The sequence below is a fragment of the Amblyomma mixtum genome, chromosome 5, assembly GCF_055824585.1.
Source record: "Amblyomma mixtum isolate Tamu chromosome 5, ASM5582458v1, whole genome shotgun sequence".
Classification (NCBI taxonomy): domain Eukaryota; kingdom Metazoa; phylum Arthropoda; class Arachnida; order Ixodida; family Ixodidae; genus Amblyomma; species Amblyomma mixtum.
This window is the reverse complement of record NC_143016.1, coordinates 167,124,152-167,144,808: the sequence shown is the minus strand read 5'-3', so window position 1 is coordinate 167,144,808 and position 20,657 is coordinate 167,124,152. Positions and strand designations below refer to the sequence as shown.

Below are 20,657 nucleotides of genomic sequence, written 5' to 3'. Positions count from 1 at the left end.
AAATCTGGGCGCTTTTTTTCTTGTGATTCTTAATAATACGGTTTTGTTTGGGTTAATATCCATGCCCCAGCGCTCACACCAGTCTGCAATTGCTAGTACAGTTTTTTGAAGTGGCAAGTGGTCAGAATCACTTACTACCTCTTTAAAAATTATACAATCATCGGCAAACAGCCTCACCCCTACATCCTTTTCAACAATATCCACTAGGTCATTCACATAGATTAAAAATAACAGGGGTCCCAAGACACTGCCTTGAGGAACCCCTGAAGTCACATGCAGCATGTCTGAACAAGAGTCCTGGATTGCTACAAATTGCTGCCTATCTGTAAGATAGGCATGCACCCACTGAATTATAAAAGAGGGAAGTCCAATCGATTCAAGTTTAAACAATAATTTTCCGTGAGGCACCTTGTCAAATGCTTTACTCAAGTCAAAATAAGACGTCTGTTTGTCCGGAAGCATCCAGCACTCTTGAAAATTCATGCACTACAGATAAAAGTTGGGTAACAGTAGACATACCTCTCCTAAAACCAGCTGTCAAAATATTACGGTCCTCTAAAAATTTTACAATATAACAAAATATAGCATGTGGAATGAAGAAGATGATACAGCACCGCCACCAACGACGACGAAGCGCTAGCGCCGCCCGTAGGAGGCTCGTGCTGGAGAACTGCCGCTTGTGTGCCGGTCCCTCGTCTCGCTCGTTCTTAGACTTCTTGCGCCAGGGTCTTCGTCGCCGGCGCTTGAAGTGCCAATAAACCGCTCTACATTTGGTGGAGGTTGCTGCGGTCACCACCGTTCCCCCTCACCGTGGAACTTCGCAGTCGCACCATCCCGATGTCTAAGGCCGGTCAGCAGCCCCCCAGTCAACAGCCAGCCTCCCCGCCGGAGCCAGTCATCTGTTCCGGTGCCGTCCGGCAGCGAGACCCCGCTGTTTTCAGCGGCCACAGCGATCAAGATGTGGAAGATTGGCTGGAGTCGTATGAACGGGTGAGCCGCCATAACAACTGGGACGACCGCGTCAAGCTCACAAATGTGATATTCTACCTGAGCGACGTCGCTAACCTGTGGTTCCGAAACCACGAGGCCGACATTCCCACCTGGGCCGTTCTAAAGACCACCCTCGCGGAGGTTTTCGGTCGTCCCGCCGTGCGGAAGCTGCGCGCTGAGCAAAGCCTGCGTGTCCGAGCTCAGCACACCAATGAGACTTTCACGAGCTACATTGAGGATGTAGTAGACCTTTGCAAGCGTGTTGACCCGGCTATGACCGAGGCTGAGAAGATCAAGCACATCCTGAAAGGCATCGACGACGACGCCTTTCAGATGTTGTTGGCGAAGAGCCCCACCACCGTTGCCTCGGTGTACACTCTGTGCCAAGGTTTCGATGAGTTGCGCAAACAACGCCTTTGCGCTCGTCGCTCTCCCCCACCTGCCGACTCCATCTCCGGCCTGGGCATCAACAATGAATTACTCGCTACCATCAAAGACTTCGTGCGGGACGAGGTAGCCAGGCAACTCTCGCTCCTATCGCATCAACACCCGTCACCGCCCGTCATCAGTCCTGAGATCCGGCACGCCATCACGCGGGAGGTCGCCGATGCACTTCCTAGTCTTCGGCAACCGGCACCCTTGGCTCCCCAGGCCGGTCTTTTCCCAATCCAGCCCACTCCTGTTGCCGCCCCGTTGAGCTACGATCCTGCAGTAACAGTGCCGCCTGCGCCCGCACCCGTGCCTCTCACATATGCCGACGTTGTCAGAAGACCACCGCCGCCGCAGGCCTATGCATACGCTCCTCCTGCGGTGTCTGCGCCTGCTGCTCCCCGGCACCGTTTCGCGCCCGTTGCCTACAATCCTTGGCGCACACCTGACAACAAACCTATCTGCTACGCCTGCGGTCGTCCCGGCCACGTCGCGCGCCTCTGTCGACGTACTCTGCCTGCACCCCTACACCCCATGCCGGATTACCCCGCTACGGATCGCACCTATCGCCCATCTTTCGAACCACCCCATCGGGGCACCTCACCTGATCGCGCTCATGGTCGTCAGCCCTACGTTTCCCACCGATCGCCGTCCCCTCGCCGCCGCTCCTTGTCGCCCATGAGGCGTCGCACCGCCACCGCCGATTCGGAAAACTAGCAGCCGCAGTTCCTGGGGCACGAACTGCGCTATCATCGCCCTGTTCAAGTCCTCGCCTTTCACCGCCAAATCTTCTTGACGTGTTTGTGGACGGCGTACCGACACTTGCGCTTGTGGACACTGGGGCCACCGTTTCTGTGATTAACGAAAACTTCTGCCGTTCGCTTCGAAAAGTTACGACCCCATCTTCTGGACTCTCCCTCCGTACAGCTAGCGCCGAGCCCGTTCATCCTTCTGCCGCTTGCACAGCCCGCGTCGTCATCGCCGATGTTTTATACGTTGTCGAATTTTTAGTCCTCCGTGCAAGCTCCCATGACGTAATCCTTGGCTGGGACTTTCTATCCCGCCATAGCGCCGTCATTGACTGTGCCCGTGCGCATGTCGTCTTTTCTCCGCTCTGTGATAACTTTTCGACGCACCTCCGATTCGCTGTGATGATGAGCTTGTTGTTGCCGAGGACACCGATATTCCCCCTGAGAGTGCTGTGTTCGTCCCTGTGTGCGCCGCCTCTGTTTCTGACGCCACCGTTCTCTTCAAGCCTTCCACCCTCCTTGCCTCTCGCCGACGTCTCTCTCTTCCCTTCGCCGTCATCGACATTCACCACGGTGCTGCCGCAATCCTAGTCTCCAACACCTCATTCTCTGCGTTTCCCCTGCTTCGTGGCGAATGCCTTGGCCATTTTGAAACCGCTGACTTCATCTCTTCCTTGGACACCGATGCGCCCCCCTCCAGTCTCGACCTCGCTGCCCTCACCCCGCGTGGCGCTCCTCCCGATCACCCACTGCCTTCGGACATTTTCGACCGCTCTATTGATCCCGCCCTCGACACAGCTCAACACGCGCAGCTTCTTGTCCTGCTCAATCAGTTTCGCTCATCGTTTGACCACCAGTCCTCTTCTTTGGGCCGTGCGACCACTGTCGAGCACCACATTGAAACTGGTACACATACTCCTCTCCGCCAGCGCCCCTACCGTGTGTCCCTTCCCGAGCGCCGCCTCATCGCTGAGCAAGTGGACGACATGCTACAACGCGGCATTATTCAGCCATCTGCCAGTCCTTGGTCATCCCCAGTTGTCCTGGTGAAAAAGAAGGATGGCTCGATACGATTTTGCGTGGACTATCGCCGGCTCAACAAAATTACGCGCAAAGACGTCTACCCGCTACCCCGAATTGACGACGCCCTTGACTGCTTGCAAGGCGCCGAGTTCTTCTCATCTCTGGACCTTCGTTCCGGCTATTGGCAAGTCCCGATGTCTGCGTCCGACCGTCCTAAAACGGCATTCGTTACCCCTGACGGCCTCTATGAATTCGCCGTAATGCCTTTCGGTCTGTGTAACGCTCCCGCCACGTTCGAACGCATGATGGACAACATCTTGCGCGGCCTCAAGTGGAACATTTGTCTTTGCTATTTAGATGACGTTGTTGTGTTTTCGCCCGATTTTCCGACGCATCTCCAGCGCTTGCGCCAGATATTGAGCTGCCTCACCCGTGCTGGCCTTCAACTTAACCTCAAGAAGTGTCACTTTGGCGCCCGGCAACTGACAATACTCGGCCACCTCGTATCCAAAGATGGCGTCCTACCTGATCCTGACAAACTCCGTGCTGTGGCTGACTTCCCTAAACCGACCTCTACGAAACAGCTGCGCCGATTTGTGGGCCTCTGCTCCTATTTTCGGCGCTTTGTCCCTAATTTCGCCTCTATCGTCGCGCCCCTTACGAAACTCCTCAATGGTCCCGCCGACCTGTCTTCGTGGGACTCTGCCTGCGATGAAGCTTTTGCTACGCTCCGTCGCCTTCTTACTTCGCCCCCTATTCTTCGGCACTATGACCCCACTGCTCCTACTGAGGTGCACACCGACGCAAGCGGAATCGGCCTCGGTGCTGTCCTGGCCCAGCGCAAGCCCGAATTTTCTGAATACGTTGTTGCGTACGCCAGCCGTGCTCTCACCAAAGCAGAGTCGAACTACACCGTGACTGAAAAGGAGTGTCTGGCCGTAGTGTGGGCTCTCACGAAATTCCGCCCATACTTATATGGCCGCCCGTTCACCGTCGTTACTGATCACCACGCCTTGTGCTGGTTGGCCTCCCTCAAAGATCCCTCAGGACGCCTTGGCCGCTGGGCGCTCCGTCTTCAGGAATTCGATATTACCGTAGTCTACCGGTCGGGCCGCAAGCACTCCGACGCCGACGCCTTGTCACGCTCGCCACTGCCCTCTCCTGCGCCCTCTTCCCCCTTACCTGATTCCCTACTCGCAGCGCTCACTACTGTGGACATGCCCAATCAACAACGCCAGGATCCATGGATTTCGTCCCTGCTCGCTGTCCTTCGTGCCCACTCTACGTCCTCCTTCCCTCGAGCTCTTCGTCGCCAAGCTTCCCATTTTGCCATCCGCGACGATCTCCTGTACCGCCGCAACTATCGACCGGACGGCCGAAAGTGGCTCCTCGTGATTCCTCGACACCTTCGGTCTGAGATCTGTGCGCACTACCATGCCGACCCTCAGAGCGCTCACGCTGGATCACTAAAAACCTACGAGCGACTACGGCAGAGGTACTACTGGCGAGGCATGTACAACTTCGTTCGTCGCTACGTTCGCTCCTGCAGAGCCTGTCAGCAGCGGAAGTCGCCACCTCGACCCTCGACTGCCCCGTTACAGCCATTACCGTGCCCGGCTCGCCCTTTCGATCGTGTGGGCATCGACCTATATGGGCCGCTCCCCTTCACGACCGCCGGGAATCGATGGATTATAGTTGCCGTGGACCACCTCACTCGGTATGCTGAGACCGCTGCCCTACCTGCGGCTACTGCTCGCGACGTCGCCCTCTTCCTTCTTCATCACTTCGTCCTGCGTCACGGCGCTCCGCGAGAACTTCTCAGTGACCGCGGCCGTGTTTTCTTGTCTGAAGTTGTTCACGAGCTTCTCGATGCGTGCCACTCAGTCCACCGTACCACTACTGCTTACCACCCTCAAACTAACGGCCTCACTGAACGATTCAACCGAACTCTTGGGGACATGATCGCCATGTACATTAGCTCCGACCGCACTAATTGGGATCAAGTCCTTCCGTTCGTGACCTATGCATATAACACCGCATCTCAGGCAACCACCGGCTTTTCCCCTTTCTTTCTTTTATTCGGGCGCGAGCCTTCCTGCCTCCTGGACACCATCCTTCCCTACAACCCCGACAGCTCAGAATATACTTCCCTTTCTGACATTACCCGCCATGCTGAGCAGTGCCGCCAGTTGGCTCGCTCTTTCACCGCCGAACGTCAAGGACTCCGCAAACATGAGTCCGATCAAGACACGCCCGCTGCACACTTCTCCACTGGATCATTGGTCTGGCTCTCTGTTCAGGCTGCGTCCAAATTTTCGGCCAAGCACATTGGTCCCTACCGTATCTTAGAGCGTACGTCACCTGTCAACTATGTCATCGAACCGGTGACACCTTCTTTGGACCATCGCCGCCGTGGTCGCGACGTCGTTCATGTCAGCCGCTTGAAGCCTTATTACAGCCCTCTCGTCGTCTCCTCGCCCTGAGTCGCCAGGATGGCTCCCTCTTTCCGCCGGGGCAGTTGGAATGAAGAAGATGATACAGCACCGCCACCAACGACGACGAAGCGCTAGCGCCGCCCGTAGGAGGCTCGTGCTGGAGAACTGCCGCTTGTGTGCCGGTCCCTCGCCTCGCTCGTTCTTAGACTTCTTGCGCCAGGGTCTTCGTCGCCGGCGCTTGAAGGTGCCAATAAACCGCTCTACACATGCTCTAACAACTTACAGCAATTGTTCGTCAAAGAAACAGGGCGATAATTGGCAACTAGTTGGCAGTCACCTTTCTTAAGAATAGGGACAACTCGAGCCTTACGCCAATCAGACGGTATAACACCTGTTGTCAAAGACAAGTTAAACATATCAGTTTAGGTATTGAGATATTTGTTCCTCGTAGCGTTTAAGAAATGAATTCGGAACACCATCGGGTCCGGAAGATTTTTCCGGAAGATAGGTCTTTTAGCCTACCTTAGGCAATAGAGATATGCAATGAACATTTTGTTCCCATATTTACTCTTAAATGACATTAGACATCTTTACAAGCTCTAATTTCACCTTGCGTGCTACCCTCATGCATTCTTCACACCGTGAACTTTGTTAGCCCATTTGTCGGACTATGCACTTCATCATTTCGTATACGTTACATCATTACTCGCCGATGCACCTTAATACGCATTTAATGGCCACATTTTATGTTATCCCCTTTTTGTTTCTTTTATTTTACCTTTCCCGCACCACTCTACTTCTGTCTCTATCTCCCGAATTCCCTTTCCTATGCAGAGTAGCACGCCAGGGATTTTTAAACGCCGGCTTAATTTACTGTTTTCTTCATTAAAGGATTCCTCTCTCTCTCTTGAGACATACGGAACACACAAGCCCAGCTGTGTTACGGACCTTTCTCGGTTCCCGAGGGAAGCGAAGAGCATAAAACGCGTCCTGTTGCGGAGGTGAAAGCAAGCGTGTAGCATCGCCTTAACGCTCGGCCTTTCTTCCAACTACACGGCGCAAGGACAAGTAAGGAAACACCACAAAGCGCTGTGTTGTGTGTCCCTTACTTGTCCGCGTTTGTCCTTGCGCTGTGTAGTTGGAAGCATGATTCACCAACACGCCCAGCAAGTGGTGTTCGACGTCTATGTTGCAGCGCACGTCATTCTCTCGTCGACACTGGTTGGTCCACCGATGACGCACACAGTGAACGCGTTGAGTCATAGTGCTTGCGGATTACAGATAAAACGAAGCGTTGGTCCCTGCGTCTTCTTGGAAATAATTCTAACTTGTAGCGGTTTAACGCTCCGAACCGGCACGCATGCGATGAGGCTAGGCAGACTAGGTAGGCAGGTACCATAGTAGCACAAATTGCTGCTGGAACATTGCACCAATATTGCCTTTCTAGGTTGCATTAACGTGGATAGTGTCCTCCTTTCGCAATGTCAAGGCAATATATGTGCAGAAACATTACTGCAATATTTTCCGCAAAGTTGCGTTTATTTATTTATTTACCCAAAGTTCCAGAACTAGGCATTAAATGGGTGGGTGGGGGGGAATGTTTCAAGGGAAGAAGCAACCGGTAACAAATGATAGGAAATGTACAGCAAGCAAAGTTGACTTAACATTTAGGTATAAGAGAAGATTCAAGTAGAACGTGTTGTCGGGCTAGTTGGTTCAATACTTCAGACATGGCAGTTGCGGAAAAACGTACGTAGGCCAGACTGGACGCTGCTTGAACGATCGCGCACGGGAACATGGGTTATCGCTAAAAACGGGGGAGGGATCAAATTTAGCAAAGCATCGCCTGTCCTGCAGTCACTGTCGGCCACGGCTTAATGAGATCAGAGTTCTGGGCAAAAGTCGAGATTCAATTGCGCGTGAAGTGATGGAAGCGTGTTTCATAAAGAAAAGAGGACAAGCATGTATCAGTGATTCTTCGGTTGCACTGTACAATAGTGAGGTAGCCTTTCTCGATAAGACGATGTCAGTTCAGACCTTGGTATGCTACTGATTGCCACATGATGTATAATTTCGATGCGCATGCTCAAAGTGCATTCTATTTTCTTCCTTTAAATATGTGCCTTGTATTTTGAATAAAATCAGTTGTAAGTTTGCGCTTGTGCCGTAACCTGTCTTGTGAGTGTGTGTGTTTCGCGCAACTGCCATGTCTGAAGCAGATTCAAGGACTGCGCAAACACGCTGGTACACAAAACAAGCTCGGACACTCTTCAGCATAGCACAAGGAATAACAGAGCATAAGCAAAGCAAAAAGGCGAAAAGCAAATGGAGGCGAAATGCTAGAACTCCCGTAGAGTAGACTATAGACCTGAAGAAAAAAAAAAAACTCGATAACACAACCGAAGGCCAAAGTGCATAAATATACACAATACCTGTCACTCATAGCACAAAATTTGAATTATAAAAGACAATTGTCTATGACAATAGAAGCCAGACGCGGGGAAATCAAATTCACGGGTTCTCACTGTCACGTCTGTGCTGTGCATCCATATTTCCCAGAGTAATTTTGGGCTCTGTTGTGTTTTATGGCACATAAGCGACTAATTACCCAGGCTAACAGTTCTCGGCGTTTAAAAAGAATGGTCACCCGAGATAACCTCGAGCACTTTGTTATCTAACAAGTGTGGCAGTGCTCATACAGACAGACAAATCCTTCTTCGCACAGATACTTTTCATTTCATTCATTTACCTTAGAGGCCCCTTTCCGCGTATTACATAAAAGGTGGGGTAATCAAAAATTTTGTTACATTTTTTCACGATGACATATGAAGTTCAGTGTTGGCGTTGAATGATGATGGGCAGGTGATAGCAGCAACGGAGTGGGAGAGGCCGTTCCAGTCTGACGCGGCTCGTGGAAAGAAGGAGGTGGAAAAGGTTACGGTACGGGCACTTGGACGAGTAACTTGAAGGGGGTGACCAGTGCGATGTGATATGCGCGGCGGAGGTGCGCAGATGTGGGGTTCTTTGCCGAGTGCGCTGTAATAAAATTTATTAAAAAGAGACAGGGTTCGGAAGCAACGACGGCAAGAAGGACTTGGTATGTTGGACAGTGATTTCAAGGATGACACACTGACTTCGTATGAATATTGGGAGTAAATGAAACGGGCGGCGCGATTTTGCACGGCTTCAAGTGCATCGATTAAATATGCTTGGTGGGGGTTCCAAATGGGGGATGCGTATCCTAGTTTTGGCCTTACCAATGATGTACAAGCGAGTGATTTGACCTCTTTTGTTGCGTGACGTAAATGGCGCTTCAGATATCCCAGGGTTTTGTTTGCAGATGGAATAACGTTAGTAACATGTTGGCGCCAAGTTAAATCATGACTTACAGTGATACCCGAGTATCTATATGAATGAATGTGCTCTATTGGATTGTTAGCAATTCTGTAACAAAACAACGGATTAAGACTGCGGTGAAACGAAATAAGCTTGCATTTGTTAGTGTCAAGTGTCGTTAGCCAGTAATCGCACCATTTTTCAATGCGGTTAAGATCATCCTGAAGGGCTTTTTGGTCAGAAATATTAGTTATTGAGTCGTAGATAACGCAGTCGTCAGCAAATAAATAGATATTGCATGATAGATGTTCGCGCAGGTGATTTATGCATATTAGGAATAAAAGAGGATAGGACCGAGACCTGAGGTTCTCCTAGAGTTACGGTGGCAGGATGATTGGTTTGGTTTATGGGGTTTAACGTCCCGAAGCGACTAAGGCTATGAGAGACGCCGTAGTGAAGGGCTCCGGAAATTTCGACCACCTGGGGTTCTTTAACGTGCACTAACATCGCACAGTACACGGGCCTCTAGAATTTCTCCTCCAAAGAAATTCCAGCCGCCGCGGTCGGGATCGAACCCGCGTCTTTTGGGTCAGCAGCTGAGCAACATAACCACTGAGCCACCGCGGCGGCTGGTGGCAGGATGAGATGACTGGATGTTAACAGCAACTGACTGAAAGCGACACGTTAGAAATGCTTCAATCCATTTTAAGATGTTAGGATGCAAGTTCAGCTGCGAAAATTTTAACATCAAACGTCGATGGGAAACTTTGTCGAATGCTTTAGCAAAGTAAAAAATATGGCGTCGGCCTGGATATTCAAGTCGAGGTTCTCATGCAGATCACGAAGAAAGACTGCTAATTGTGTGTTACAAGAATAGTTCTTGCGAAATCCATGTTGTGCAGGATGAAAAAATTTGTTACCATCCAGGAACTGCGCGATTTCTGAGTACATATGCTCCATGATTTTACGCGGTACACTTGTGAGCGAGATAGGATGATAATTTAATGGTGAATTTTTGTCTGGAACGACCTTTCCCTTCTTCCAATCATCAGGTACGGTGCCTGTGGAGAGTGACTGAGCAAACAGTAACGATAAATATTCGGCAGAAATGCACTTTGTGTTTTTTGAAAGTTTAGAATTTATTGCGTCAGTGCCTGCTGCAGATGCAAGTTTAATTTTATCTACTAGAGACAATATTCCATTAGCAGAAACATTGGTTACAGGCATGGTGTGCGGAATGGTCGTAGGCAGAATAGGTAGGGCGCATCAGGCTCGCTGGTGAAGACAAAATTAGTGTGGACAATTAAAAGAAATAAAAATAATAGTGCCCGGCCCGCACCGCTTAAAGCACAACTAACAGAGGAAAAAGCAATTGAAAAGATATTAGCACATTCAGTACCACTGAATGGCTCTTCTGAATATTTATTGAGAGTAACTGAACGCGCACTGCTAGGATTTATAATTTTCCAGAACTTTTTTGTGCTACTTTTTAGGATTCTCGACAAGTCGTCGTGATAAAAGTGTCGCTGAGCGTTTTTGATTGCTGATAAATACGAGCTCTCAGCGGCATAATATTTGTCCCATGAGCAGGTACTAGGATTCGTTTTAGCTGTGCGGAACAGGCGTTTCTTTTTATTTTCGAGTTTTTTCAGTGACTTCGTGAACCAAGGCTGGCTTCGACTGTCATGAAAAGTAGTCTTCGGGATGAATTTATCTGCCAGGGAGTTAAGCTTTTGCTTAAATATCGACCAGTTTTCCTGGATAGATTTGCTTTGAAAAGTTGCGTTAAAACATGGAAAGAAGGAGTGTACCTCGCTACTTATTGCTTCATAGTTCTCTTTATCATACAGCCGGATTGTCTTTCCCGGACTGTGGCGCCGAATTGGATTGAAATTAAAGACTGTGTGGATGACTTTATGGTCCCTAATTCCTCGCAAGGAAGTCATGGAGGAGCAGCTTTCAGGATGGCTCGTTAATACTAAATCTATAATATTTGCAGTGTCCTTTACTACAAGCGTAGGCTCTAGTACAAGTTTGGCAAGATTAAAATTCGAACAGATATCAAGAAATTCTCTTGTATCAGCTCGATTATCTATGGAGGGCACCAGGTTATGCCAGTTAATAGTCGCGGAATTAAAATCCCTGAAAAGGAGAATGTGAGCGTTGGGATACCGCGAGGTTAATTTAGATAAGGTTGTGTTCAGCTGGCGGCAAAAATGGGGAGTGTTGTGTGGCGGCCTGTAGCAGGTACCCAGCAGCACAGAATGCGGAGCCGATCGACAGATGAGCCAAATTATTTCAAGGTCGGATGAAATGATTGGAGCAGTGCATAAGTGCTGCTTGCCACAATCAGAACACCTCCACCACGTGCGTTTATACGTTCTGAACGAAAGAGAGAAAAATTTGGTAGATCAGCAAGCACCTCGCCATCACTAATGTGATCTGTTAGCCGTTTCTGTTAATATAAGCAAGTTGCTATCAGATGAAAACACCAGGCTTGACACGAGCTCTCGCTTCGGGATGGAACTCCATATGTTGTAAAGATTACCGAAAGCTTAGGACATGTTTGGGGACGGTGTAGTGCTGACTTGCGTCGCTGTGGTGGCTAGAAGATTTCTTTTGCTGTTTGCTCAGTCTCATAAAAAAAAAATAGCGTTTGGGGCCTATATGGAAGATTTTGTACGGCAAAGAAAATTTAGTTGTCTGGCAAACGCGACAAATTTCTTTCTTATATTTTGAGCTCGGTGGGAGAAATCCTCACCAATGCTAAAATCAGAATTATTTAGTTTGGAGCCATTTAAGAGGATCATTTCTTTTGTCTTAAATGATGCAAACTTTGCTATTATGGGAAGCTGGCGTTCTGTGTTGTGACGCCAGAGACGGTGTGCACGTTCGATGTCTTTACTATCTAGCGTCAAATCGAGTTGATCCGAGCAGTGGCGAATTATGAGTTCTTCGGATTCGGTCAAGCAAAATGTTTTGCGTACTGTCCTGCATCAATCGGGCGATAATGAAGCGGTATGGATCAAAACTAAGCTTACCGATCGAACCGTTTATATTGGAGGGGTATATAGACCACCAAATTCCTCACTTGACGTAATTACCAATATAAGGCAATTTATGGAAATAAATATTAGGGGAGGAGAAGGAGTAATTCTCCTAGGCGATTTTAATTTACCGGGAATTAATTGGAGCTCCTACGCACCCGGGGAGATGAATGTGGCAAGCTCTGAACAACTTTTAGACTTGGTATTTTGTTATGATTTAGTGCAAATAGTAACCGAATTCACAAGACTGTGTGATACAACATCATCTATTCTTGATTTAATTTTTGTGTCTCATGGCTTAATAAGGCACTTGACAGATTGTCATGTTGAGGACGGATTATCAGATCATAAAATGGCAATAGCTTCATTCAATATGTCACCATCTATCTCATCTTCTAAACCAATAAGAGAGGTTTTGAATTTTCAGATCGCGGATGATGTCAGTGTGCTAGATTATCTTGAATCTTCTTTCGATGAATTCATGTACCTCTATCACTCAGAACTGAGCACTGATGCTTTGTGGAGTTTCTTTTCCAATGCCGTGACCCATTGTATCGAGCACTTTATACCAAAGAATAAAAAGAAGAGCAGGCGCAGGAATCCATGGATTAACAGAGAAATTATCCATTCGAAAAGGAAAATTCAGCGGAAACGAAAAGCATGTTCCCAAAATTGCAATGTGGGTGACACAGCTTGTATTCGCCGCATGAGACATGACTTGAAACACCAAATTAGAGAGTCAAAAAACCGTTTTTTGAATGTTACACTGAGGAAGTTTCTTTGCGAGGCACCGGTGAAATTTTGGAGGTATGTTAATCCATCAACCAAGCAACACTGTTCAAATGCTGAGGTTAACACTCAAGAAAGCACTGAACAATTCAACCTTCAGTTTTCCTCTGTTTTTACGAAGGATGATGGCACGTTGCCAGGCCATTATGACTTCTCTACCCGTCCTCCCATTTCAGATATTGTGATAACCGAAGAAGGTGTTACTCAATATTAACACAAAAAAGCCCCGGACCAGATGGTATACCTAATGAATTTTTAGTCAGGTATGCTGAGTGGGTGTCTAAGTTCCTTACGAAAATATTTATTTCCTCTGTTAGCAATGGCTACTTCCCTTCCGCATGGAAACTAGCCAGAATAGTGCCAATCCATAAAACCGGTAACACTTCAGACTTTAGCAATTACAGACCAATTTCTCTCACGAGTACGTGTTCTAATCTACTAGAACATATCATGACCAAACACTTATCGAACTATTTAGAAACGTATAACTTGTTATCACCACTACAGCATGGTTTCCGTAAAGGTTTGTCTACGATTTCACAGTTAGTTGAGCTAGTTCATGATATTTCACAAACGAATAATTCCCGCGGACAGATGGACTTAATTTACCTAGATTTCGCCAAAACTTTTGATAAAGTTTCCCACCCTAAATTTCTACTTAAAATCAATACTATGTTTAAAAATCCCAAACTAACGACATGGTTTACTTCCTATTTAGAGTGCCGCCACCAGTACGTTGAAATAGACGGACATACGTCCAGCTTATTACCGGTCTTATCTGGTGTACCACAGGGCAGTGTCCTTGGACCGCTTTTATTTCTTATTTTTATTAATGACTTGCCAAGCCTTGTTTCTGTCCCTATAAGATTATTCGCCGACGATTGTGTCATTTACAATAGAATAAATTCTCCCAGTGATCAAATGAACATACAACACAGCCTAGACAATATTACTAAATGGTGCGATGACTGGCAAATGACCATTAATCCCTCGAAATCTGTTTGTATGTCTACCACTAGGAAGAAAACTACCTTAGAATTTCCTTACCATATTCGCGATAATGTGCTCGGAAGGGTAGATGAACACAAATACTTGGGACTAATATTTACTAGCGACTATATATGGAATAGGCACGTAGAGGAAACATGCGATAAGGCTAATAAAGTGCTGTGGAGTCTGAGGCGCAACTTACATAGTACAACTCCTGAAATTAAAAACTTGGCTTATAGAACACTAGTTAGACCTATAATTGAATACGCTAAAATTGTCTCACGCGCAAAAAAACTGTAACAAACTAGAAAGGATTCAGAGGTTAGCTTCTCGATTCATATTTAATAAATATCGCCGAGTTCACTTCCCCTCAGAGCTGTGTCACCTTGCAGACCTTCCCAAGTTAAATTAAGGACCAAATTCGACAGGCTCAAGTTTCTGTTCCTTATTATCAGTAACGCAATTAAAATTAATAGGACCGATTACTTCGACATTCGTTCTAATGAATCATCTAGACATCGCCATAGCATGTATATTCCGCCTCCAGTATCTCGTAACGATGCATTTAAATATAGTTTCTTCCCAGAGCAATAAAAGAATGGAACATGCTTCCCGATTCCGTAGTTCAATCTTCTTCGCTAAGTGCCTTTTTGGTTAATTTAGACTCTTTTATTTATTCCGGGAGCGCGGTGTGCTAACATGACTGGTAAGTCCGTGTATTGTGTTTCGTGTCTTTATATAGTGTTTTACTGTGCAGATGCTCTTGAGTGTGCGTGATTATGTTTTTTGTTGCTCCCTTCTACAATGTAATAGGGCACTGTGTACACTTCTCTCGTCCTCTTTAATGACTTGTTACGTGTACAATGCGCTTGATGACAGATTTGTTGGTATTTTTGCTTTCTTTTTTTTCCTACCACTCCTGTAATGACCCTTCAATAGGGTTAACAGTATCAACAAACAAACAAATGTCTCGGATGGTGTAGGATCGGAAAGGCCGTAAAGAAATCAGATTGTATCTTCATGAGCGGTTTTCGGTGTCACCAAATCGGGCCTCCAGATCCTGCACCAGCTGAGTCGTTTTTTCTGCGTTGCATTTCACACATTCTACATCTGTTTTCAAAGTCTGGTAGTGGCTCTCTAAATCGGCAATCCTCTGAATTAGATCAGTAATGGTTTTCTCTGTAGTTAGCTTGTTTTTGATGTCTTGGACGTCACTGATTATTGCAGTCTGACCCGAGGACAACTTCTCGAATTCAGCAAGCACTGCCTCTGCACTGGCAGGTCCCGGATTCGTTTCTATGTCCCCGGACAATAGTAGCAAGACGCGAATCGTTTCTAAACATTCAGTAGCAACATCGACACAACACTGTGGGCTCGGAAGCTGCACCAGGCAGTAATTACTAGTTTTCTTTGCAAATAAGGCGTATGGGTTACTGACCTGCATTATGAACAGAAGCGGATTAGTGGTCTGCTTCATGGTACAGCCACCAAGCCCACAGAGCGCAGCCGATGATTGCCTCTCTTTTACAGACGGTGTATCAGGTGCCTTCGATGACTATGTGTGTGTCCAATGTTCCAGCAATGACGCTGGCAGATTTGAGGCGCTGATGGAATTGAGACAACGGACATGCGTATCACTGTAGGGGTATCCAGGCAGGTCTGACGGCGCGCATTCCACCCCAGCCGAATCCAGGGCGGGAAGCAGCGCGTGTGTGACGACTGCTGCGAGCACCTGCATTAGGAACAGAAGCGAATTAGTGGTCTCCTTCTTGCTACAGCCACCAAGCCCCTAGTGATTTGAGTTTAACTCGTCGTGCTGCACGTTTATGACTATACGTATAGTTTTTTCTTTTCAGCCTGAGCGTAAACTGAGCATCGTAACCCCTTAAAGGTGTTTATAGAAAGCAACATAATTACTTTCCTAGTTTTCGGCGAAATTGTTTCATGCTTCTAATCGATTCTATATGATTTCACCGATCATCTTTTCGCTGTAGGGAGGTTTTGCCTTTCTTGAGGCTTCAGAGCAAAAACCATTGCTAGTCTCTTGCCTTGGCTATATTCTTTTTAACGCGATGCCCGCAACAAAAATTTTCCGCCAACGCTGGAGCTTCAAGTGCTTACAGCGTTGTGCTCAGCAAACGTGGAGACGACCAAATTTAAACATCCGCGAATATTTACTTTTATCGGAAAGATCCCTTCTAAGACGCAAGCAGCGCCATCTACCTCATGGATTTTTATTTTGCGCTACTGCTGCGATTTACGGCACCTTCGCTATATCTGGTATATTTCCACAACACGACGAGTCGTTTGACACCATTCGGAACCCCTGCGACAAACGGTTCGGCCGTAGTGATCGTCTGAAGGTCCTTGGAATGCACGTTGTGGGGCGGAAAGGTCGTTGACGCGAATCTCACACATACATATATTGGGCTTCATCTGAATTATAGTCGGATACAACTTAAGTCTGCAGTGAAGCTCAGCCCACACTCAGCCTCCGCGCACAGAATTCTTCCACGATGAAAAAGAAGTCCGCTGCTTAATTAATCATTTCTTGTTACTTAAACAAGCAGCTTATCACAAGAAAAAGATTATGAGCTCTAGAATTTTAATACGCGAATTGTCTGATATAGTCAAACATTAAAAAGCCGATTTCGTTTACAGGTGCGATTGGCCAGCGGAGTAGTACAAGACGCCGTGGACCGCGGCCCAGTGTTAGCAACTGCTGTTTTTTTAAGTTGTATCCTACTATAGTACTTTTATCCTGAGGAACATGCCAAGTCATTTGACACCACTTGGAACATTCTGCGTCGAACAAGTGGCTCCAAAATTTAATGCGAATGGTGGTCCGGGGGGGGGAGGGGGGGGGGAGGTCCAACCTCGATGGCCGCTGTACTGGCCCATAGGTATATAACGGATCGAAAGTATTGGTGTCAACTAATGCTACGCGCCCACTGTTGCTATGTGGTACAGTGTGGTCACTTGGTTACTGTTTTGGTCCATTTGATCTTCACTGAGGACAGACGCGTCCTTGACGAACGTAGGTAGTTAGAGCTAACGCTTTTAAAAACTCTCCGCAGTTTTCGTGGCCACCAGGGTGCAGTGATGACGGACGCAAAACGCGCCCGAGTGGCGGAAGATAAAATACTCGTCTACCGCAATGGAAACAGGGCCATGTGGGAGGTAAGCCGGCACCAAAAAATTCAGGGGGCACTTTGGCTCTCTAAAGGGCTGCAAGGCGAAAGCCTTTCCTGGCGCACTGTTTGACATTGACTGCAAGACTGTTTTTGCTGTACTGGTGCCTTATTCGACTACACACTTTGACTACACAGTACAACTACACACTTTGACTGCTTCTTTAGCACGACTCTCTCTCTGCTTCGGTGAGTTCGGTTGTATCCATGGCTCTGTTCGCAGTAATGAGGTATGTAATGTGGTCACCCACGGACGCCTTACGCCCCCTGTCGGAGCGGACGACAACTATTTTATGAGTTGTCGTGTGCTTCAAAAGGGGGCGTCAGGCATCCGTGGGTGACCTCATTACTTCGAATCCGCGTACTCTGACGTCATAACCACTTCGACCAACCGAAAAGCGTGACACCTCTGCTGACAACCTTCTGTCGACAACCTTGAGGCATTAAAGGCCTTAAAAGAAGCCACTACAGGTCTTCCCGTTTTCACGGTCAATTCTGCTGCCCTTCTCGGCGGAATATACAACCGCGCCGGGAGGGATCGAGTGAACGTTGCCACAGTAACGGTAGCGACGGCTGCGAAGCACTATGTCAACACCATAGTCAATACTTACTCGGCCGGATCACAATATGTGCACAAAAACGCCGTTATTAGCGCGTCGTCTACGCGTTAAGGCTTGCTGCCGAAGCGTATGACAAAACAGGCGCACATTTCACGAATACTAGAAATACGTTCGGTAAATCCAGACTGGGCAACACTTACCTCTTCCATGCTTCGTATGCCGGATATTTCACCTAAGATATTCTAAAGTGCGGAGAGGCGAAAGCCTTTAGCGCGGTGTTGCTGTTGGTGTCACTGATGTGTGGTTAAGATGTTAAGCTTCGCCTCTAAGAGTGGAACGCGGCAGCGTCTTGCAACGCTGCCAGGGAGTCCACAGAACGCCATCGCCCGTTCGGCTGTACGCCTTGCACCTCGGTAAATTGGTTTTTGAGGAAAGGAAATGTGTCTGTCTCGCATATCTCGGGGGACACCTGAACCTCGCAGTAACGGGAAGGGAGGAAGATGGGAGTGAATGAAGACCCCGTATTCACTAGACACGCCTTTGTTCGGTTTGGTTTGGTTTATGTGGTTTAGCGTCCCAAAGCGACTCAGGCATACGCCGTACTGAAGGGCTGCGTAAATTTCAACCACCTAGGGTTCTTTAACGTGCACTGACATCGCACAGTACACGGGTCTCTAGAATTTCGCCTCCATCGAAATTCGGCCTCCGCGGCCGGGATGGAACCCGCGTCTTTCGGGTCAGCAGCCGAGCACCATAACCACTGAGCCACCGTGGCGGCATGCCTTTGTTCATTTCAAAACCATCGAGCTGGCATGGTAGAGTGGTTGGCGTGCTCGTCTCGCTCTCCTAAGACCCTGGTTCGATTCCCCAACTCGACAAATTTCCTACTCAGTATTATTTATTTATGTGGTCTGACTAGAAAGGTTAATTGCTTAACTGTTATTACGCAGTTAGTCATTAATTGGTTTAGTTTAGTTTAATGGGGTTTAACGTCCCGAAGCAACTGAGGCTCCGTGGGACGCCGTAGTGGAGGGCTCCAGAAATTTCGACCACCTGTGGTTCTTTTTAACGTGCACTGACATCGCACAGCACACGGGCCTCTAGAATTTCGCCTTCATCGAAATTCAGCCGCCACGGCCGAGATCGAACCCGCGTTCTTCGGGTCAGCAGCCAACCGCCATAACCCCTGAGCCACCGCGGCGGGGCAGTTAGTCATTAGTTATCATGGAGTTATCATAGAATGCCTTAAATCGCGTTCCTATATCATTCGAATGCCATCGATTAAGTATCGATTGAGTAATGATTGGCATATGCCCACATGTGGCACTTATTCGATGGTCATGTATAGCAGCTTGCCAGTATCCCTCAAGGGCAAAGTACAGAATAATTAAGCAGTGCTCACCTTTGGGGCGGAAACGGGGAGGCCAACGAAAAAATCTTGAAACTGAAGACAGCTGAGTGGGATATAGCAACAAAATTTATATCTGCAACGTTAAAAAATAGAGAGCAGAGTTGGTCGAGAACTAGCACAGCTTAATGACATCCTAGTTGAAATTAAGAAGAGAAAATGGGCATGGGCATTGAGCACGGCATGTCATGCGGAGGCAAAATGAGGGATACTTCCTCGGGCCAAGGGAATGCATTAAAAAAAGGCACGCGTAATAGGAGGCGGCAGAAAATTAGATGGACAAATGAAATTGATAAGATGGCCGCAGCTGGCACAGGCACGGCTAAAGTGGAGGGATATATGAAAGGACATGGCTGTGCTGATGATAATCAAGAGATTGTAAGCCTACCTGCTTGTCTGCCCCATACAGACTTCGGCGCAACGCTGTTCTGCACCGGGTTGCCGAAACGGTTGATTCGTGCTAGTTGACGGATAAAGGGCTCGTCAAAGCGTGCTGCTCGAACATTGCTTATTTACTTATCACACGTCAGCTAGGATCGATCGGAACCTAAAATAAGTGTAGTTGTACTCTTACGTTGACGGCATTCCATGAGGCGAAATCACTGCTAACTTTCTTTCGTGGGCTACCATTATATAGGCTCTTTGTTTTGCTTTGAACAATGTGGATGCAAAACGTTTGTATATTCTGCATTGTCATCTAACCATGCATTTTTGTATGTATGTTTTGGTTGGTTTATGGGGTTTAACGTCCCAAAGCGACTAAGGCTATGAGAGACGCCGTAGTGGAGGGCTCCGGAAATTTCGACCACCTGGGGTTCTTTAACGTGCACTGACATCGCACAGCACACGGGCCTCTAGAATTTCTCCTCCAAAGAAATTCTAGCCGCCGCGGCCGGGATCGAACCCGCGTCTTTTGGGTCAGCAGCCGAGCACCATAACCGCTGAGCCACCGCGGCGGCCTGTATGTATGTATTGAAATGATTTTGTTTTCTCGCTGTGAGGCATATATAGCCATGCAATAATAATTTAATTCTAATTGGCAATGCGATCAGTGCTGCAACAAACCTGTCATGTTTAGGTAGGCGCGGCGGGCACTAGTAATGGACTGTGTATATAAGACTACATTTTTCCAGATGCCACGGCCAGAAGGCATTTTGGTTTCTAGACCCACCCGCTGTCGCGTGACTAACCGGAAGTTTTATTGCGCATTTCCTGTCCTTTGTGGAGGTATTCATCATCCCAACCACGCTGAACAAGTTGCTCGACGATATCGCTGCGAGTTTCGGCATTCAGGCCCGGCGGCTGTTCAACACCAAAGGCGGCGAAATCACCGACGTGGCCCAAATAAGGTAAGCCTTCCCAGATGCCGGCGACTTCGTTGGGTTCGGGTCTAGAGCGCGAAGCGTAGCCTTCAGCTGTCCGACTATAGTCGGATACAACTTAAAGGGCAACTGCGCCACTTTTTGAGATTTTCACGATACTCAAGGATATAGGCTGTAAGTAAAGCATGCCAAGTTTTTTTGCATACCATTTAAAATAGTGACGTTATCGAGGATTGAATTTTCACTTCTCCTCAAAGCACCAGACGAGTGCAGGAAAGTTCAGTGTGACGTCACGGAAGGTATGATTTCAAATTACCGCTGCCGTCAGCCACGCCCTACCGTGCCTCGTTGGACGCTGCTAGACAGCGTTCGGCGGGCTTTGCCTTCG

The 20,657-nt window shown here is 47.9% G+C and overlaps 1 protein-coding gene across 1 annotated transcript in view; it reads left to right on the top strand.

Annotated features, from left to right (window-relative positions):
* Positions 1–20,657, top strand: part of LOC149344523 (BTB/POZ domain-containing protein KCTD9-like) — a 201,445-nt gene that overhangs the window by 70,220 nt on the left and 110,568 nt on the right. The window contains exon 2 of the mRNA XM_089546301.1: positions 20,175–20,296. Coding sequence (XP_089402427.1) covers positions 20,175–20,296 — 122 coding nt within the window. The remainder of the gene's footprint in view (positions 1–20,174; positions 20,297–20,657) is intronic.